Consider the following 21,548-nt stretch of genomic DNA (forward strand, 5'->3'; position numbering starts at 1 on the left):
TAACACAATATGCATGCATCATCATAGCGATCATTTGAAAACATTGAATTGGGCATCTTTGAAATTGTTGTGCCCCCTCAAACTGGATCATTTCTCGGATTCTTTCTTTGCTGAAAGACGCCCCCTGTCCTATCCCGGGGTCCCGGTAAGAATGATGGCGTCTTGGCATTTCCTTTGACTCGATCCGGCATAGCGCGGCATGCGCGTACAACTCCTCGGATTGGTGATCTCGGGTGACACACTTACACACACCCAGCACTTCTCAGCTGTACAAAGAGACCCTTGGGGCTTCCAGAACGGCAAAAGCACATCCCACCACTCTGCCACCGCCAGAACAGGAAGTCGAATTTGTGGAGATGAAGAGTTTATCTGCCAATGAGATGGTGAATACAAGACTGGGCTTATGCAGTCATTCAGCGTGGTGGATGGTCAGAAGAGGTTGCGGTCTGGAAGGAGGAGCGGGATAGCCGACTCCCGGTCTTTTCCCCAATGCATCTTCAACATCGACGAAAGAGTACAACGGCTTTTCGTCCTGGTCGCAATTGAAATACGGCCAGTAATCTCTTCATCTCAACTGTCGAGGTCGGAGGAGTTTAATTACACAGGCGCTCTTGGAAAAGAAAGTCATGGTCAAATTCCTAGCACTCGCCGGTATGGCGACCTCCCGATCTGGAGGCGGAAATGGCGCCCAGAGGCCATTCGACAACCAAGACCAAAAGTCGCACCTCCAACTGGGAGATCAGCCGAGACCTCCGGCGCGGCAATATGGCGACAATACCAACAACAGCGACGGCAAACTCTCCCACTCGCCGCCGCCCGTCACCACCACCACCATGAGCAGAAAGGGTAAAAGAAGGAGCACCATGAAAGGCGACGACGACGACGACGACGACTACAAGGCCGATCCGACGCGTCCGCAGTATCACCTGCCGCAGCAGGTGCCCGGCTCGCCGACCATGAGCGTCCGTACGGAAGACCGCGACTACATGATGATGCAAGGGCACGACGCGCCGCCGAGCTACGAGGACTCGATGGCGGCGCACCAACGTAGCAACAATAACACCACGAACGCCAGCAGGAACAGCTATGCGCCTCCTTCGAGAGCGGAGGAGGCACAGCAAGAGTCGGACGCTGCGCCATCATTACCACCGCTGAGATTCTCAGCTGATCGTTTGCAACCACCATCACCGCAGATGGCGACGACACATCTGACAGTGGACCGTTCCGTGTCGCCTGTGTCGCCGCTCTCGGCGCTACCGCCACCCTCACTCTCGACGCAGCAGCAGCAACAACAACAGCAGCAGCAACAACCGGGACTTCGATCCATGCCGTCGCTGCAAGCCGTATCGCCACTAGTACCATCTCCCATCACCGACGAGCCGCGGTCGAGGTCGCCCCTGCGGATGCATCCGGTCTCTATGGAGAGTCTACCCCGGGTGGAGCCAGCGCGGCAGTCAACCGTACCGCTGCTGAGACGGCCAGTACCTCCTCCGCGACAAGTCTCCGGCCCGTCGCACAATCACAGAAGACCCGACGGCGAAAGAGGCTCACCAAGGTCTAGCCGACCACCAGTCCTGGCACCGAGCCTTACCGCCTCGCCGAGGCCCGTCAGCAGGCCCAAGACTTCTTCTTCGAGCACCAGCTTTCAGCAATGGACCGCCAAGCTCAACAGCACAGCCGCCATGGACAAGGAGTGTGTCAAAGCCCGGAAGATCCTACAATCATTCCTAGGTATGCGCGTAACGAACAAGAGTTCTTTAACCTTTTTCTTCGTTGTGTCTTCCGTTCTTACCCGCAGCGCCCCCTGAAATGGTTCACGTACTAAGCACTCGAGTTGCATGCATACAGGAGGAGCCGAAGACCCCAAGCCCACCACGAACCGCAGCAGCAGCAAGAGCCCCGTCCAGATCCCCGACGCCGTCCTGCAGCAAGCCCACGGCCTCGTCATTTACACCGTCATCCGCGCCGGTTTCAACCTAAGCGGCTCGCGGGGCTCGGGCGTCGTCCTCGCCCGCCTCCCTTCCCCCACAGATGCGGCGACCGGACTAGCAGCAGATTCTAACAACAACAGTAGCCGTTGCAGCATAGCCAGCAGCGTCACCAGCTGGGGCAGCTTCCGCCGCTGGACGGGGCCCTCGGCGTTCAGTGTGTACGGCGCCGGCGCGACCCTGCTCGGCGGCTTCGACGTGTCCGAGTCCGTGTGCGTGCTCAACAGCGCCGAGGCCGTGCGCGCCTTCTACGGCGGCAGCACGAGTCGGGGCGGGGCCGAGCTGGGCGGGTACCAGCGCAACTCGGTGCGGTTGGGGGGAGCAGGGGAAGAACGGAGGGCTTGCCGTGGCCGCGGGCCCCACTACTGAAAGCGGTTTGGACAGCGGCGGCATGCCGGCGGAACTACGTGAGTCCACGCTCCCCGCGGCCCCGCCGCCGATGTGGATCTATACCAAGACCCGGGGTCTCTACATCGGCGGCTCGGTGGACGGTACGGTCTTCAGCGAGAAGCGCGACGTCAACGAGGCCTTTTACGATGAACCAGGGATCACGCCTGACCGCATCTTGACGGGTAATGTGCGGCCCGAGTTCAAGGGGCGGCCGGGGCAGTGCTCGGGGGAATCACGGTTTTAGGGTTCGGGGAGATGTGTTCATGATATGCCATGATGGATGGATTCCACTACGAACAAAATTGTGAGGCGTGGCTATTATAAGGGTCTTGGCGTCATTGGGCTGAATTCTGTGAAAGGTTGCAAATCTAGGACGCGGAGGTTCCAGCGCCCCAAAAAAGCTGATGAAGTGGTGCCCGGATCTAGTAATCGCTTAAATGGGAGGACCATGGTCGTTCGTAAGGCCTCGTCGCGTTCTATAACAGAGCACTTGTATGGCATGACATTGTCAACATCGCCAACACCTTCCAATCATATTTGTTTGCTATACGATTACCTCATGGTAAGGCTGAACTCCTGATGACCAGTTACACTTTCCAGGACCCCCCGTCCAACCCCTCACCCTCTCCTCCGTCTGGTCACTCGGCACCAAGCAGGGGAGGGTGGGGTGTGTACCTTGTCGCGCCTCCAGATTCCGATGCACGTCTGCTATATAAACCACACGCAAATAACTCGTCTCTACATGCAATCTCGATATTCAAAAAGCTTAACAGGTTGAGATAGTCGTTCGGGCCCCCAAGCCTGACCTAGTATTATCTGGTGAAAATGCTGAACATATATCTCCTCATCGCCGTGGTCGCAGGTGCTCTTGCATTCTCCGTCGTCCGTGTATGACCGGAGTCCCGCTGCCCTCCTGTCTCCCAGGAATTCTTTCAACATGACTGACTGACTTCCTTGCCCACGTGGGATAATACAGGCTACCAAATGCCCTCTCGCCGCACTCCCAGGCCCCTGGTATTCCCGATTCACTAGGCTGGTGCTCAAGTACCACATCCTCGCGGGCCGCGAGATGTACTACCTCCACGCGGTGCACCAGCGTTACGGACCCGTCGTGCGCATCTCGCCCACCGAAGCCGCCGTGGCCAACCTCGTGGCCTTTGCCCAGATCGGCCGCATCGTCGGCGGCGCCTTCCTCAAGGGGCCCTGGTACAACTCGGTCAACCCGGGCATCTTCGCGATGCCCGACCCCCCGCGGCACGGCGAGCGACGCCGCTTATTCGCCCGCGCCTCCAGCAAGACGGCGCTGCGGGCCAACTGGGAGCGGGAGGTGCGGCGGACGGTCGAGAAGACGGTGGGCCGGATCCAGGCCGAGGCCCAAAATGGTGGTGGGGCCGACGTCCTCAAGTGGTGGACGCTCATGGCGACCGACGTGATCGCGCACCTGTCCTTCGGCGAGTCGTTCGACATGGTCGGCCTGGGCCGGAAGACGGCGTACGTCAAGGCCATCCAGAGCTCGCTCATGTCCAGCGGGCTCCGGCGGAAGCTGCCTTGGCTGCATGCGGTGGCGCGGCACATACCAGTGCAGGCGGTGCAAGAAGTCGTGCACTGTGATAAGATCATCGCCGAGAACGCAGTAAAGGCGGTGCGCAACCTACGGCAGAGCGGTGGGGCCCAAAATCTGTTCAGTCAGATGGTGGCGGCCTAGTCGGCAGCGTCTCAGGAGGAAAGAGGAGCAGGCCGGGGAGAAGGAGGCGCAGACGAACCACCTGTCTTTGAGCAGCCAGAAACGTAAGTATGATAAGAAACTATATAAATCACGTAAGCTAACGAACACTTCTCTCTCCCCCGCTACTAGCTTCGATGGGACTCGGTTCACCCAGCCCCTGTCCCCCAAACAGAAGCTCGCCTTCTCGCCCTTCGGCATGGAGTTGCGCGTCTGCCTCGGGATCCACCTGGCCCGGATGGAGCTGCGGCTGGCGACAGCACTATTCTTCCGCGAGTGCCGCGGCGCCCGGCTCGGGCTCGGGCTCGACACGACCGACGCGGTCATGGAGATGGAGCACCACTTTCTGATTGCGCCGAAGGGGCACTTTTGTAATGTCGTCTTGCTGTCCCCCTGAGTTTGTCTCGGTGCGGACAGTAGGAAAACTGATATACCTCCTCCAAGCTGTATGGGCACTCTCTTATCGGTATAGAGGATACTAGTAGAGTCAGCCCATATATCTCGCGGCATTAGAATAGTTAGCAACGGGGTAGCTAGTAATAATATAGCTGGATGACAATGGAAGAGATGGCTATTGGTGAGTATTTGGGCCAGAAAATATCGGACCATGATAATTATGTGTGAGATGCCCCTTTACAGCACCAGCAAGGCCTATGTCCCACAGAATATCCGGGCCCGTTCCGGTTCCTTGGACCCCCTTCTCCCAAACCCACCCAAACCACTCAGAAGAATTTGGAGACTATCATGAAGGGAGAAGTGACCCTACCACCTCCTACACCAAGACCCTCCTCCATGATCACCAATGAGTTACATACCATGCTTTACGTTTCGTTCGGAGATCCAGCGAGTAATCACCTGTACTTGTACTATACACGCCATCGTAGCTCGGTCGTGTGTAGACAAACCACGGCGCCAGGGGGTTTTCCCGTCCGTCGAGACCCAAAGACTGGGGGTCAAGGGGCACCCCTCTGATCCTGCGACTCTCGATATGACGGGTCCCCAGGTTGGGATTGGTATTGGCATCGCGAGGCGGGGGATTATCCAGGGAAATACCACAGTTGGTCTCGGCCCGTTGTTCGCATACTCGAACCGTGGCCGTTGGAACGTCCCCTGCGGCATGGTTAGCCAAAGCCCATCAGAGTCCACGATGAAGCGCGACGAAGTCAGTTCCCATCCTTACTTATCTCAACGCGCACGCGAAATACATCATTCTTGCACTTGTGCGTCACAGAGTAAGAGCTGATTTGTAATTCAGCTCCCTTCTCGAGGGCTTCTTCCAGGGCGAACGCGTCGATTCTGGCTTTTGCATGGCTGGTACGCAGCTTAGCCCTGACGACAACATGACGGTCGCGGCGAAGCACTCCGGATCCCAAGGTGGTGTAGACATCCGCGTTGATCAGGCCCCACCCATCTTCTCTCGCAAGAGCTCTCCTTACGGCGTCTTTGCACGCGGTTTGGTACTTGGCGATTGGGTATTCCCGAATACAAACCTCTGGTAATTGTTCTGAGGATATGGCATATTATTTGGAACCAAACAGGTCTTTATGATAGCTGACTTGCTATTTTGCTTTAGAGAAAACAAGTTTGAGTTCTACATATCTAGATGTTCCAATGCTTGATACATATGTAGGGTGGACTCAGCGGTGTTATATCTTGTGGTCAGCCGGATTCTTAGGAATCGGAATGTGACATCTGGAGGAATTTGGGATGAAAACGTGCAAGTGTTTGCTGTGAAAACCGCGATAATGTTTGCCTGGCATCTAGTGTTGGTTGGTTCTTTGTTCTCTGGCATTTTTTGGCCCCCGTGGGGCTCTGGATGGTCAGCCCCAGATCTTCCCCGCGGCGAAAGTCCAAGCAATGGGTACAAATCCAGAGCAACGTATAGAACTAGTCGGCAAGCTTCAAAGATGCTTCTCTCACAGACAAACTCATATGATTTGAGCTCCGCAACATGTTGTTTGCCAGGGGATTAGGTCATTCAAGATATCGCCCTGGAAGTTGAATAGGGGTGATTATGCATTCCAAACGCATCTGATAGTTTGGCCGGCCAGCTTGATATTAGCCGTGATCAGACGTGCGTGTCGTCTAATCCATTCCCGACTTGCGTTCTTAATAAAGGGTATGCAGTGAGTGTGCAGACTGGAATGGTCCTCATGGGTTCCTCGTTGTATGTATAATTAAAGTTGATAGCTGGCTATGGACATGAGCGAGTGTAGAGAATAGAAGAAAACAAAGCTTATGTAACGTCCTGTTAAAATCTTGGAGAACCTTCTCCCCTTCCCCGTCCAGCTAACCCGAGTGCTTCTCTTATGTCAAAGCCGCTGAGCGAAGTTCAGGCGCATCTAGCAGCTCGTCTTCCACGGACCCCATGCGTCTCCGAGCCAATCTGCGTGGTCCGAAGTCATGTATCCAGTGACGACTTGTCCTCTCATGCCGCGACTGCCGGCCTTATACTGACCGCAGTGATTCGTTATTGCGTAGAAATCTGCGTTCAACCTGATCGGTGCGGCCCAACTTTGCTGCGTTTGCGCGCAAATGAAGGCAACGACACTGCCTCTGACGGAGTGCAAGCAATCTCCCGGAAGCAAAGTGATGTGACTGGCTCATTGCGCGTTGAGATCCTTGACGGCCTCATCGCAGTCGCGGTGGTTCAGGTCCACACACCCACAGGCAATTAAGTCGGAGTCAGAATACCTTGCCTGCACTTTGGGCGACAGTCCGTTGCCGGGCCGCGAGGTGTTGGCCTGGTGCTCGTGCTCAAGTACGCCTGGAAGATGTTCATGGAGCTCTTGGGGAATGCTCTGGTTATGGGTGGAATAAGCCCCATCAGGTCGGCCGCTCGGGACGCGAAGGCTCGCAGGTGGCTCATTGGTCGGCATGGCCTGTGACGCGACGGCCAGCAGAACAACGACGGGGAAAAGGTGCATGATGTTACGACGTGAAGAGAGAGTTCGACGAATAGAATATAAGAATCTGTATTAATGTGTATGATAAGCCAAAATAGGGGAAAAGAGAGTGTGTGTATGTGCCGAAATAGTGACTCCTGTTATATTGAAAACGAGTGTGGGAATAGTTGAGTTGTAAATGTTAGTGCTCTGTTTCCTAGCGGAATGTAACAGCAACCGCGCTTACTGATATACACATTCAGTTGCTGCTACAGACATGGGCAACCAGGGCGTCCTGTGAAAAGTCCAAATCTCCCTGGTTCTGGGCAATTTCCAACCATCCAACATCCGCTATGCCTGCATAAGACTAATCTCTACCTATCCCTTGCTACCAAAGTCTCATCTTCTAGCCCTGTGTTGCACGCCGTCTTGAATTATGTTATGGCACGTATTGTCACATATTTCCTATCTGTGTGAATGGGATACTATTTCAGTCATCAAAGCGAATTTCCTGCATTGAGCAATGTAATTGACAACTATCAGTTCCTGTATCCCACAGTGACATTCAGTTGGACAGCGAGTCTTATAAATGTTCATTAGTCCTGTGTTGCACAATCGAGAGCAGCAGATGATACATAAAATGATGTGTATTAGAAAGAGAGAAAGTAACAAAAGAGAGCTGCGCTGCAGTGCGAGATATATACACAAAAGGAACAGCTAGCATAGCACGCTAAGCCTGGACGGGCTGGCCCCTGTCTATACTTCGTATTCCTGCCAACTCATTTCTGGTTGTAATAGATCTGGCCGCAGGCCATAAATGCGCCGTTCTTCAGACGGAATATTCAAACGATAGCGGTCTGAGTGTGAGTATGGAGGTATAATGCCGTAGTGATGGTCTTCCTGTGCTTCCTTGGTTCTTTCGGCGAGCTTATCATTTGAGTCCGGCCAGCGCATTGACTCGTCCTCTTCGTAGGACGAGTCCATGATATCCGATTTCGTATGCCAGAGCTCGTGCTGTCCCTCCTGGCGAGGTAAACTCAGGACATGATCGCACATGAAAATCAGAACCAGGCATTCATGCCCCAGCACTGTGTAATGCGATCGACGGCCAGGATGGGATACGGGCTCAGAGAGACCCAAGACAACGTCGAGGTAGAGCCTGCTTCTTCTCACCTCATATTGGTCATAAGTATCTGTCATGGGAACATTGTTGACAAGATACCATTCTTTTCGCCAGGACCAACGTACGTGTCGCTTTTTTCCCACTCCACACGCCCACCACGTAGTGGTCGGTTCGGCTCTTCAGAAAAAAATAAAGGGACCAGCAGGTGGTAATAGACATTTGTGTATATCTCCCTCATCGGCGTGGTGAGGTACGTACTTGACATTGTGGATTAAATGAGAACAAGCTGTTTGGGGAATGGTTGTCTTGGTTGTATTGATAAGGGACTCGTGACCAGAACCTGTGCTACTATGAACAAAAGGCATGTGGTATATATAAGCTCAAAAAGACACCTCTGCCACCCTTCCCCGGATGGCGTATATATTTGTAGTATGGACAGATGTTTGCAGTATGGAAACATGCTAACGAGAAATCCACGGGGATAGATCAAAATATATAGAAATGCTTGGGACGCAGCACCTCAGTGATGACGAGGGTTATCTGTTGTACACAAGCAAAACCATGATACATTCCATGGATCAGCGTTCTTTCATGTCACAGGCAACAGTTGGTAGTTGGCAATGTTTCCTCCTCCATCTCGAAAACAAGCAAGTAACACGCAAACGTGGGGTAACAAACACTGCCGGCGGAAGCAAATGTCAAGGGAACCCTGCAGGTACGATGATGGTGGGAAGCTTACGGGACGGGATTTTTTCCTTGGCCTTGACACGATTCCCAGCTTCTCGCCAGCTGCAGCCAACTACATGGTTCCTGTTGACGAGGTTGTCGAATTAGACTTGCCCAGCGTTATTATCGTTACTAATTGTGGTCTTTTGCATGGAACCCGAGTACAGATTAGAAAGAACCCATATCCTATATTTAGCATTGTGGTGGAATACTATAGGTGTTGGCTGGTCTAACAGGGAATATAAATATCACCGTCAGGGGTGGGCTTGTTATATATCGGTAAACTGATATCCCTGTATCGAATAATAGTTCACCTGGAACGACCTGCTACTTAGAAATTTTAATTCTACCTGCACTTACATAATAGTTAAAGTGAATTTTGGAATAAGAAGGGTAATAAGCAGAAGGGAACGAGGCAAGCGCGTTCTTTACTTCTCTGACCGAATGAAGCGACTTTTTACTAATCTCCTTAGATCACCTAAATCACGGCTTCTTAGCAGTGAGCTCAGTAATCCCTAGCTTACGTGGATCACGACTTCTTAGCAGTGATCCTAGTGATGTCGTTACGTGACCTCCGTCCTTTGTTTTCGGAGGTGGCATGTCCCGTTCCTCCGATCGTTCTGAGCGGTGCCTATTGGTCGGCCGTGATGCTTGGTACGTTGTGGTGCTTGTTCGTATTAATGTAGCTGGCGGTTCTGTCGGTGGCGGTGGTATCGTAAGCGCCTCGGGGTATTGTGGTACCGTGCCGGAAGTGGGTCTTGGCCGTATGGTTAGGTCGGGTCGTAATATGTAGATCGCTTAATAATAAACTACATTATTTATTTTATTTTAATTTTATAAAATAATTATATTAAAATATTATAATATTAAGTTTTAAAATTATAAATAGATATTTTAAATATTATTTATTATTATATTAAACGAATTATAATATTAAAATACTTTTATATAAATTATTTACTAAGTAATTAATAAAAGATATTTTTAATATTATTTTTATAAAAAACTCGACTTTATTTATAAAAACTAAGATTAAATATTAAAATAAAAATAAAATACTATTTATTATTAATAATACTTTTTTTTATTAAAAATATTTTTTTATTTTAACTATAAGTTTAATATTACTTTTTAAATATTTATAAATAATTTTTATTATTAATATTAAATTAAAATAAGATTCTTTTTTATATATTTATTAAATATTATATAATATAATTAAAATATATAATTAATAAATTATATTTTAATAAATATATTTATATAAGATTAAAATAAATATAAAAAATTAATTTTACTTTATTTATTTTAATTTAAAACACTTATTATTTAATAAAAGTAAAATATATTTAAATAATATAAATTATATTTATTAGAACAGCAGGAACTAAGGTTTTCCATATTACTCTAAAAGGGGTGCCACGTGCCTACGCGTACGAACCCCTTTCCTGTTTTATTAAGAGGGGTATACGATGCCCCTCGCAGCTCGTATTAAAGATAAACATGAACAACAGAATAAGAACGATTAAACCCCGATTAAAACCGGAACCACTGTACATACGAGAGCTTATTTAATAATATTAGTTTTAATATTTAAATTATATAATAATAATTATAAACTTTATTATTAAATATTATTATAATATAAATACGAAATATATTAATACTTAAACTCGTTTATTTTTCTTATTTTTATTAATTTAATATAAAGCTTTAAATCTAGCTTATTTAATATCTATGTGAGGTGTTAACGAGGCGGGGGTGATAGCGAGGGGGGTTAAATCTTAGAACTAGATTAGTATTATGCTGTAAACTCCTTTCCACCCATGATATTCAAAGAATACCATTCCACTTTGCAATGTGCGCCTTTTGGCCGTAATCTTCCTGTCTCGCAGTTTGGTTCTGTAGCGCTTGCCCACCCCTTGGGGCCCACATGGTCACTTTGTTGGTTGTTTGCAAAACCCAGATGCTCGCGGGCCGGCCCTTGGATAATCTGCCAACAACCCCGACCAATCGACAGGCAGCCATCCCTGCATGAGCGCGGTTTTGAATAAAGTGAAGCACCAAGTCCTGTTGAATTTGGTTGCAGCTGTGTCGGGAGCTTCCGGCTGTGGAGGGCGCGTAGTCATCTTCAGCAAAACTGTTCAATTTGTTCTGCACGGAAGTAAGCAGCTGTTAATTTCACCGTTCACTCCTGGCAACAGATCAGTAACCTTAAACGTTGACATTTAATCTTTGGCTGCGAAAGTGTAGGTTAATATGAATATTTAATGTATGAAATATACCTGCCATATGGCCATAGAGATAGGGAGAACCAAATTACTCCCAGAAATTGAGCAGGGAGAAACGTGCAAACACCAAAGTCGATATCATGAAAGAGTGAATATTGAGCTAGCCCACAAGGGACTCATTGATCCTAGAACGCCTCGCCATGCCTGTTACTAATTGAGAATTCAAAGCTCCTCCTTAAAGAACTTCTCCTCGCTTCCTTTCTCTTCACCACCATCCTTGCCGCCGTTGCCGCCTTCATCCTGACGATCCTGACCCTGACCCTGGCCTCCGTCTCCGTCTTCGTCCTCGTCGTTATCGATGACGCCGCGGATCTGCCGGTTCTGCCCGTCCTGGTCCTCCACCACCTCGAGCTTCCAGCCCTTGTCGCCGGCCACCTCCTGCAGCTTCTTCTTGAGCTGCTCGATCACCTCGGGGTCGATGGCGAGCCGCTCGAGCTCCTCGTCCGTCAACACCTCGAACGTCTGGTCCCCGCCCTCCTCGCCGTCCTTACCGCCGCCAGACCCAAGCGCCACGATCTCGACGTACGCGTCGGCGTCCGAGCGGAAGTGTCGGGGCGCCGTCAGCGTCGCGGCCTCCTTGCCGTCCTCGCCGCGGCCCAGCATCTCGCGCGCGCCGATCACGACGCCGCCGATCGTTAGGGGGGCTTTTTGCTGTTGTTGTTTGCTGTTGCCGACCATGGCGGCCTGGGCCTCGAGGCTCTTCTGGGCGTGCCACGCGGGGTGCTCCGAGTCGGGGATGATGGTGCGGCACGCGATGCTGTTGGCGCGCGTCTCCTGGGGCGGCAGGAAGGCGACGTCGGAGCACAGGCGCGGGGTGTTGACCAGCATCAGGTAGGAACACGTAGTCACCTCCTTGATCCAGCCGATGCGGTCCTGCGTCGAGCCCGGGCTGCAGTGGTACTGGATCTCGATGACGCGCGGCCGGTTCGTGAGGTCGCAGAGCGTGCCGTCTTCGAGGCGCTGCACCAGGTAGCGCTGGTCGCCCTTGACCTGCAGCTCCGTGTTGGGCGGGGGGCTGTTGCTCTGCTTGTTGACGCCCTTGGCCGGCGGAGGCGGAGGAGGGGCCGCCTGCCCGCCGCGGCCGCGCCGCGACTTGGGTGTCGGAGTCCTGGAACCCGCGACGCGGCCCAGGACGTATTCCTGGCTCTGGGGGTCCCGCACGGGCGGGCCGGCGCGGCTGGGCAGGGCGTGGAACTGCACGACGTCCTCGCCGTAGCAGAAGCTGTAGCTCCACCAGCCAGACACGTAGTACAGGCACGACCCGTCGAGGCCGCTCATCAGCTCCCAGCCGTTGGCCGAGGCGCGGGCCAGCTCGCGCGCCTCCTCGGCCTTGGCCAGCTCCGTCGCCGTCTTGTTGGGGGCGGGCGGGGCCGCGAGGACGGGGAGGGCGCAGAGGTAGCGGTGCGGCGCCATGTTCATGATCTCGTACGTCTCGGCGACTTTTGGGTTGTCTTTCTCATTGTCGTGCTCGTCACGGCCGTCAGCCGCGCGGATGTTGGACGTGATGGCCTTGTTGGCGCTGCTGAAGTCGGCGGCATATTGGGGATGGGTCGCCTCGTTGGCACGTTCTAGGAGCGATTTGGCTTCTGCTTCCGAGATGAAAGCTTCTGAAAAGATGACCTCGAACTAAATTTCGGGTTGCAAGATTTGTGTTAGCCTTGAGTGTCGATTGCGCTTGATGTAGTTGCCGCTGTCCGTCTCGTCTCCCGTCAGTGTGTGTGTGAAGTACGCACCTGTGGATATGCTAGTAGGTCATGGTGAATGCTGAAGCCCGGCTGGCGAGCTTGGCTGAGGTGCAAACCAGCCAGCAAGAAGGCAATGTGACGGCGCATTATGCCGTTAGGGATCGAGCTGTTTCACATGAGCTTTGCGACTCGATTGTGAGAATTACCGAGTGCGCAACGAGTGCTTCGGTCGTGGATGTGCTTATTGTCAAGTTGGCTGTTAGGAAGTGTCGAGGTGGCATCATTGGCGGATAAACCGGACTTCTGCCGGGCCGGCAATGGAAGGTGGGATCTAAGTAAGGGACAGTTACCGTAGGTACAGCTTCAGCAGCAAGCTGTAGTGGGGTGCCGCGGGATCTCATGAAACTGCAAGAGATCTCATTCCATGTCAGCTCGACAATGATCAATAGTTCCCTCTACATTCACCTGTATTGCTGCTTCTAGTTTTCCACTCTGCATCTTTGACTTGAACAACCAAATCACTTGTACCAACCAGTATGTTCAACGTCGGCCGAAAACATTCAAACTAGCAACGGGCAATCAACTGGGGCTGACTGGAGATCTCATACAATATCGATAACCACCCGACTGTGCATAGATCTCGAGATTAGCCTCACTCTGCCAGTTCTTCCCACATGCCGTCGTGGCGGCATGGGTGTCCGTCGAGTGGTTTGCTTCAAGCGATATTGCATGAACGCCCCTATGTAGACTTCAGTTCCTGCAGTATCAATTGCAGAGCATCAATAACATTGTGAGGTCATCGCAATACCAAAACTGTAACGTATCTAACATATCTGCCATGTACCTAACCGTGTACTGGGAGTACTCTTTTCCTCCACTGTCTGTTCTTCCCGCCGCCCTGTATCGATCTGCACCAACCCATACCTCTGACTCAGATCGACGCAAAAGCGACTCGGGACACCGTCATAGGCTTTTGGTCGGCTCCGACCGGATCTTCCCGGCAGTCCGACCGGCCAGTGCTGATCCACTCCCTCTCCCCCGACTGCAGGTGTGCTGTCAGGAGTAGGTAGGCAGGGCAGGCCGGGCGGCGCGATATTGCATCTTGCTGGGATGCCACGGCCATAGCAGACAGCCATATTAATCATGCACGAACACTCGATATGTTGTCCCACGACCTTCGCATGGGGGTGTTATTGATGCACGCTGATGTCAGTTGGAAAGGGAACAATTACGTAGACTCTGGCTTCAACGTGCAGACAGCGCGGTGTTGTGCTGCTTTGACACGCGCGCCGCGCACCACACGAGGGTACCACGACGGATGAGACAGACATTGACCCCCACCACTGCATCAGAGCTGAGCCCCGAAAAACATCGTGGACGTGAGTTGTGATTGCAGTAGCGATATTGCAAGACCCTTACGTCGAAAAGTCGGAACACCGTGGCTACAAACCCTGGCTTTTTAGAAGAAGTTTGCGCGTACATATGTGCGTCTGTGTGCGTGAGTGTCGCGATCTTCGATGTCATCAAGGATTGAGAACATCGATCATAATTGAGCTCTTGCGGTGGCTTTCTCGTACATAACAGGAAGTAAAGGGGGTTGTAGATCGTTACCCGGTTCAACTGACGTGCCCCTGAGGCTGTCGATACCCTAGATCATTACTCTGCTGTATCACGAAAAAAAGGAGTGTGGCCTTGGTGGTGGTGTCGAGAAGAACCCCTGGGGAAAAAGAGAAAGTGTGTGTGGCTGCGTTTCCGACAGGTCGGGTAAGATGACGCGATGGCTTATTGCATCCCGGCCTGAAGGAAAACGTTGGGTCGGCCGTGATCGTCCGGATATGTCCCGACCGGCTCTTCCTTGCCCTTGCAACGAACGACGAACACCCTGGTCTTGCTTTTCCCGTTCGTGAACCCGGCATGTCAAACCACTGCGACGTAAGGTTTCGGCGTACGCGTTGGTACCCCAGGCGGTGTTAGGTAGGAACCTCCTGGGATGGATGGGGACTCGTTGTCGTAGGTAGGTACTCTTCAGCTCGAGACGGGCAAAAAACAAAAACAGTCAACAGAAGACGGTGAAGAATCATGTTATTGTTGCTGTTTGGGCGTCAACACAAGTTCATGTCTCACACCGAATTCTAAAATCCATCATGGCAGAGTGTAGGATCGGGTTCTACGACTGACGGATAGAAGGGGAGATCCACTTGGGGTGCTTCTTGGTGTGCCATCGTCACGTTTTCTCGGTGACACCGCCGAGGGAAATTGCGGTAAGATCCAACTTTGAACTGGAGAGCCCGGGGAATGCTACCACTACTGACTCACCACTTCGACGCTTGCTCGCGGCTCTGACTTGTGTCTTTGTTTCCATGGTTCTCTCCCGTGGTTCTCGTCTCTTCCCGCTGCGGCTGCTGTTGCTGTTGCGCCGAACGTGTATTATCGATAAACCCCCGATACTTAGATTAGCAAAAAGCAAACATGTATATGCGGCTGCTACTGTCGTGCGACTCGATGACTCCATCCACCCTGCCACCGTAGGGGCCGGGCGAGTACATAGACGGAAACGCAGACGCGGAACTGATACTGACCGTATCGATTAGTGGTATCAATCAATCAATTGATTGATTGTGCAGGTGCAAGTAGGGGGGTTCCAAGTCTAGGTAGCGTGGAGAGAGAACGAGGAGAGAGACGAGACGAAGACCCGCCGGCGCCCGGGATATGCCCTCCAGGTCGGGCAGGGATTCTGGGCCAGTCAGATCTCCGCCTCACTTTGGACGGCCGGCCGATACCCAATAGCAACCACACCTCTGGCTAATGCCAGCGCACAATACTGGTAGTCGATGGGAAAACAAGGCAATCAGCTGGCACTAACTCTGCCATTATGCATACACTTCTGCATGCACGTTTCCTCTAGTCTCGTTTTTCTTTGCTTCTTACCCTCTCGAAACAGTCGAATCGAATGACGGCACTGCACTGCACACACCTTGACTGGACATACAGTACAGCCTCCAAGGTCTTCCTTCCTTCTCCCTCTCCCTTGCATGCGGGCAATAGTAGGCAGGTGCTAGCTGCTTTTTACCGCGTGTTCCCTCTAAGCCTCTCCATGGATCTTCGCTGAACACCAATGGTCGGTCAGCGAAATCAGATCGTGGACTGGACCCCGCAATGTGTTTCTTTTTCTGCTTTACCCAAGGTTGCTATCATGATCTGATAGGCTACAGTTATCTGCAAATGATCAAGATTCCTTTTCAAACGGATTGGTGATATTGAAACAAAACCGATGGAGAGAGCGATGCAACGAAACGGACACTTTTCCCCGGTATGGACCAAACCCAATCAGACGTGCCTACCTACATAAAATCCCCTAAACTTGATCTCATGATGTTGCCTGCATGAAGTCCACAATGCCTCAGACGAGGTCATTTCCGTGACTTGCGTATGCTTTCCCTCGTCGTCATGACAGTGAGATAGATTTGTTGCTCACAACATGAAATGATCAACGGACTACTACTATTCGCGACTAATCCTCAATTTGAAATGCCAGCTGGTCGCTCCATTGCGAGGTCATCTACGGAGGACCCTGTAGGATGTTAATTATAGCACGGCTTTAATATGACTAGCCCGCTAGCTCTGCCCAGTCGGCGCCAGGATCTAGCTTGTCACGCAGTTGAAATTAGAGGGTTTCTTCCAAGGTCCTGTTCCAAAATTTGGGTACTCTGGGGATTTTCCGAACATGGCAATCCAGTAATTTGCTTGATGAGTTGTATTGTATTTGCCCGTAAGAAGAGACACGCTGAGAGGGTGAAGAAAAGGGCAGGTAGGGCCATGCAAGATCGACCGAAGTGGGGGGATCTAAGGCTTCAAATATGGGGCCTGCCAATTGTCATGCCGCTGTAGCAGGGCCGGCATCCCAAAATAAGATCCAAAACTCCAGTTAGTCACAGTCTACCCACGGCAATGGAGAAGAGCAAAAAGCCCTTCTTCAATTCTTCCGGATCACGAGGACACAAAACATTGTCAAGGACATAGTGAAACATTATTTTCCCTTCCCGGCCTGTACTGCCGAATTAATGCCTTTGGCCCTTGGCTCCCCAATTTATTGACAGTTGGCTAGCTTGGGGATGGGATGCCCTTTCCCTTTCTAGTGCATCTCATCTTGATTCTCGTCAAATCTCGTTCATCTCATATTCGTCCCCGTCCGTAACTCCTAACGGCGTCAAGTCACAGCCGCAACCCATTACGACGCCGACTATGGCAGCATGCATGGGGGTCCCTCCATCTCATTTGACGACATTCGGTCAAGCCAGCTGTGTACCTCACGATACGGTGCACATCCAGCAACCATCGTCATCCAACCGTGAGATTCCCCGGAAAGGACACAGACTACCTAGATTGAGCAGCATGGCGGGCTGCGTCACCGTGATCAGCATCGGGCGTGGGGACACCCCCTGTCGGCCATTTCATTTGACAACTGTAGGAGTTGACCTGTAGGATGGCTTTCCAGCGCCCATTCAGCGCAGCATTGGTCACAGTACACACAGCACACACAGCGCAGGCGATGTGTAGTAAGTACCTACAGTAACATGCCCTGCAGCCTGCAGCGCCAAGGACCGTCTGATACGGCCTTCAGCAGGGACGGACCCAGAGCATGCACTCAATCACGCCAGCCGGCCTACTGCTGCAACCGCGCTTGCGTTTTTCAATAATGCCACCTTGGGGTGGTATCCAACAAGAGTTGGGCCGTGAAGACAGGAAGACAGACAGACAGACTACATGCTGGCCGACACACGACAGCAGAGAGGTGTGTAATCGTCTCATATCGATACCGTCTTCCTCTCTACAGTGCTCTCTCCTTCGGAGCGCCGACAGCCGGTAGAGGGCCTCTCTCTACTCCACAAACACAGCCGACCGGGCATTGGCTGACATGGTCACAGTGGCTGTTGGCCTCAGTATTTTCTCCACACTCGGCGTTGACACGCTGTTCCACGCACGCCCCCCCAACAGGGCCAAAAGATGTCCCGTCGCTCTCACACCCACGAAACCGACTGACCGACACCAGCCAGGGGTGTGGGCCTCGTCATCTCACCACCACACCCCCTATGTAACCCTCCTAACAGCACGAGGGTGGGAACATGCATCGTCGTTCGAACAAGCCATTTACGGACTGGCAGTTTGCAAATTTCCGTTTCGACCCAAACCACACACACTAACCGACTTTGCTGCTCGGCATCCAATACGGCGGTCCCTGCCCAAGCTGGCTGCTGCGAATCCTTCCATAGGGCCTAGCAGCACCAGCAACAGCCTAGGTATGTATGTACCTTCGAGCTGACGGAGCCAAGCCAAGGCCTCGTAAATTGGCTGCATACACACTATGTACATCTCTATACGTACCATGTTATACCCATGCCTTACGGGTCTGGTACCGTACCCAAGTGAAGTCTTGAACCTGACCCGCTTCCCATGGGTGTGCCCGCCCAAAGCCTCATCGGGTTCACTGGTACATAATCCTTTGCTTGTCCCAATCTCGGCCTCGACCTTTCCACCTGCTTGCTTCTTGTCTTTCATTTGACGCTTCACGCTGAGCCAGCATCCGTTGTTCATCCAACTCTCTCAAACATTGCTATTGTCCTGCCTGCGAACCCTACCCTGCAAACCGATTCGGCCGGAACAGTAGTGGAGAAAGAACCCACACCCCTTGCTGGCGCGCCTGAGCCATACAGAACGTCGAGATATCCCATCGTCGTCAACCCGGAAGCGAGGCTGTCTTTTTTTTGTCTCAGCTCAAGCTCGCACGACGACCGTATCATCCTCTCTCGCCTTTCTTTTCTTCTTCTCCTTGTCGTCACACTCGGAGCTCATTGGAGTTCTTCGGCATCCTCGGCTCGTACTCTATCAGTCTAGGTTTAGGCATTGCAGCTTGCTTCGTACCCATGATGAACCGGGGCTTAGAGGTGGACTGTGAGATTCAACAGCTCAAGGAAGCACTGCGACAGGAGAAATTCCAACACCAAGCTGCGGTAGACGCTGCACATAGAGCAAGGCAGGAGTTATGGCAGTATCAAACTCAATTCCAGCAACCTCAGTCGTCAAGTCCAAGTAATCTTGATGGAGCTTCCCCCGTCTGCAATGAGTTCCAGCTGTCTGGCGCATCGCATATGACAGCGTCCTTTGACCAGGATGATGCGACATCGAGACGAAATTCGATACCTCGCAACATCGGTCAGGGACAAGTCCCCATAGCCACCCAACATGTTGCTGTGCAGAACACCCCACGATCATCTGTAAGAAAGAACTGTTACTAGGTTCACGCATGGAGACCAAGTAGGCATCTGACCTCATATCACAGATACGATCCCACCAAGATCACCCCATTGTGAAACGTCCGAGGACCATGTCTCAACAGGCTCCCCGCTCGCATCAGATGGACCGCTCAACCTCCAATCCGTCCACGCGATCTGCCGGAGCCGGGCCTTTCGTCGGCGTCCCCATCACCCCGCCCCCCAAGCCCAACGGGCCAACGATGATGTCGGCAAACAACAGCGGCAACATGTTTGAGTACACGGGTCAAGACGAGGCCGCCAACACTTACACGTCCTATCCCAATGGCATCCCGATAAATCGAGCGCACTCCATGCGGAGACACCGTCCTGACATGCCAACTGTCAATGAGTCTATCATTATGGATCCCGGGGCTTACATCGCCATGCTGCCTGCTGATGAGGAGAACTACATGACCTCGTCCATGCCAACGCACAACCAGTTTGACATGCACTTTGCCCAGTACAATGCCGGGAACGTCTCCGTCTGCGGCTCTATGACGTCGGCCCCTACCCTGGAAACGGCCATGAGTCGTGACAACAGCTCCTTTGGCAACCCATCAATTTCGCATGCGATGGACAGAGTCAACATCGAATCTCAGCAGAGCTTCACCGGCATGGTGCCACCAATGGAAAGCCCCCAGACTTCCCTCATGGGCAGTGGGGGCAACTCGCCACTCGGGAAACGCCCTGCGCCCTGCGACGAAGACTTGCTTGCTGTCGGTGCGAATCTCGATGGGCAGTACTACTCTGGGTCGGGCCCGATGGACACTCTCCTCGTTTCACAAGACATGTCCCGTTCCGCCTCCAACGCCAGCATGAGCAGTATCAAGTCGGCCTCTTCCCTGAGCGCCCGCGCTAAGGAGACCCTCTCACAGCAGAACGCGCGCAGCAAGAGCACGCTCCTCAAGCCCAAGCCCGCGTCAGAACTCAAGGCCGAGTCGCAGCAAAATACCAAGAAAGACGGCAAGACACCCATCGCCAAGGCGAAGTACGTGCGGCCGAAACAGCCCAAGGTCTTCTGCAACGAGTGCAGCGAGCACCCGGAGGGGTTCCGTGGTGACCACGAACTCCGACGCCATCGCGACGCCAAGCACCCTCAGCAGGGCGTCGTAAAGAAGTGGATCTGTGTCGATCCCCACTCCGTCGGCCTTCCCATTGGCGTGCCCGTGGTCAACCCGCTTGACAAGTGCAAGGCTTGCACCTCCAAGAAGAAGTACGGCGCTTACTACAACGCCGCAGCGCATCTGCGCCGCACTCATTTCAAGGAGAAGCCTTCGCGCGCCAAGAACAAGTCGGGCGGTGGACCTCGCAGCGACGAGGAGAAGCGCGGCGGCAAGGGCGGCGGCGACTGGCCCCCGATGCCCGAGCTCAAGAACTGGATGAAGGAGATCTACGTGCGCCAAGACGAGCTCGACGCGGAAGAAGACGAAGAGGCCGACGACGACGTCAGCAACAGTGCTGGTGCCTGCGCCTCCATGCCACCGACCGAGGTGGAGTTTGCCAGCATTGGATCGGTCCACCACGACTACGCCAGCAAGATGCCGGAGCCGGTGCTGACCGAGATCGACTGCGGGTTCAACCCGGCGGAGACAATGAACATCAATCCCGACACATTGCCGCTTTACCCCAACCATATCCCCCTCTCGTCGGCCAACTTCGACTTCGCGGGCTCGCCCATGAGCCCGAACTTCATGGCGTACATGGCGGCGCAGAACCAGATGAATGCGCCGGCGCAGTACGGCAGCGTCGTGTCGAGCAACGATACGGTGACCCCCATGACCGCCTTCAACGACGGCACCGACACCAACTTCGAGGAGATGCACTTCGACATGGCGTATCCGCAGTAGTGGATCGAAATTTTGCTTCGAACCCCCGCACGATGGCGCCCGCTTCATCTCCATCTTTTGCTTTTTCTCATCGTTACTCAAATATCATCTCACCGTCAAATATGGGGGGTTGCTTGCTCTTTCTCTGCTTCAGTTCAGCTCTGGCATGATGATGAACGACCAATGCAATGAAACCAACACGAAGGAACCATGACCGGCCTTGACCAAAGCCGCCGCCATTCGTTCCCACCGTTTCAAATGATGCCTACAGGAGTTTTCAGCTGTGTTTCTGTTTCTGATTTCAGTTTCGCGTCGCACACATGTTTTTCGAAGTTACTGATTTAATTGCGCTTTTTACCTGGTTCTTATTTTTGTTCACCATGGGCAAGGCGGGCGTGGGCTTTTTTTCGTGCGGATACGTTTTTTTACCCAACACCGCTTTGCTGGCCAGGAGGAAGAAGGCCACATGCATGCGCACCAGCGCGAGAGGGCCATCATCAATCAGATAGATGGGCGCTCCCTCTCTCTCTCGTCCATCGCAAGACGCGACGAGCAGATGTACCAAACACCAAACGTTTTTATCGCTTTACCTTTTGTCAC

At 52.5% G+C, this 21,548-nt stretch overlaps 6 protein-coding genes across 6 annotated transcripts; 4 read left to right on the forward strand and 2 right to left on the reverse strand.

The window, feature by feature from the left end:
- Positions 1 to 626: 626 nt before the first annotated feature.
- On the forward strand, positions 627 to 2,622 carry PG994_000996 (uncharacterized protein; the record flags this gene model as incomplete). The annotated part of the gene is given in 3 exon segments (XM_066852405.1): positions 627 to 1,731; positions 1,849 to 2,294; positions 2,314 to 2,622. 3 exon segments carry the CDS (start codon positions 627 to 629, stop codon positions 2,620 to 2,622), a joined length of 1,860 nt encoding a protein of 619 aa, XP_066720546.1.
- Positions 2,623 to 3,203: 581 nt separating this feature from the next.
- On the forward strand, positions 3,204 to 4,498 carry PG994_000997 (uncharacterized protein; the record flags this gene model as incomplete). The annotated part of the gene is made up of 3 exons (XM_066852406.1): positions 3,204 to 3,266; positions 3,355 to 4,082; positions 4,234 to 4,498. The coding sequence occupies 3 exons, from the start codon at positions 3,204 to 3,206 to the stop codon at positions 4,496 to 4,498; spliced, it is 1,056 nt and encodes a 351-aa protein (XP_066720547.1).
- Positions 4,499 to 5,089: 591 nt separating this feature from the next.
- PG994_000998 (uncharacterized protein) lies at positions 5,090 to 5,600 on the forward strand (the record flags this gene model as incomplete). The annotated part of the gene is made up of 2 exons (XM_066852407.1): positions 5,090 to 5,263; positions 5,370 to 5,600. 2 exons carry the CDS (start codon positions 5,090 to 5,092, stop codon positions 5,598 to 5,600), a joined length of 405 nt encoding a protein of 134 aa, XP_066720548.1.
- A 1,104-nt stretch (positions 5,601 to 6,704) lies between these two features.
- PG994_000999 (uncharacterized protein) lies at positions 6,705 to 7,028 on the reverse strand (the record flags this gene model as incomplete). Its single annotated transcript, XM_066852408.1, has 1 exon — positions 6,705 to 7,028. One exon carries the CDS (start codon positions 7,026 to 7,028, stop codon positions 6,705 to 6,707), a length of 324 nt encoding a protein of 107 aa, XP_066720549.1.
- Positions 7,029 to 11,288: 4,260 nt separating this feature from the next.
- Positions 11,289 to 12,958, reverse strand: PG994_001000 (uncharacterized protein; the record flags this gene model as incomplete). The annotated part of the gene is made up of 2 exons (XM_066852409.1): positions 11,289 to 12,752; positions 12,860 to 12,958. 2 exons carry the CDS (start codon positions 12,956 to 12,958, stop codon positions 11,289 to 11,291), a joined length of 1,563 nt encoding a protein of 520 aa, XP_066720550.1.
- Positions 12,959 to 18,735: 5,777 nt separating this feature from the next.
- PG994_001001 (uncharacterized protein) lies at positions 18,736 to 20,969 on the forward strand (the record flags this gene model as incomplete). Its single annotated transcript, XM_066852410.1, has 2 exons — positions 18,736 to 19,083; positions 19,149 to 20,969. 2 exons carry the CDS (start codon positions 18,736 to 18,738, stop codon positions 20,967 to 20,969), a joined length of 2,169 nt encoding a protein of 722 aa, XP_066720551.1.
- Positions 20,970 to 21,548: the final 579 nt, after the last annotated feature.

This window comes from Apiospora phragmitis (assembly GCF_038363925.1).
Source record: "Apiospora phragmitis strain CBS 135458 chromosome Unknown utg000002l:1.0-5516284.0:1.0-5523493.0, whole genome shotgun sequence".
In the NCBI taxonomy this organism is placed as follows: Eukaryota; Fungi; Ascomycota; class Sordariomycetes; order Amphisphaeriales; family Apiosporaceae; genus Apiospora; species Apiospora phragmitis.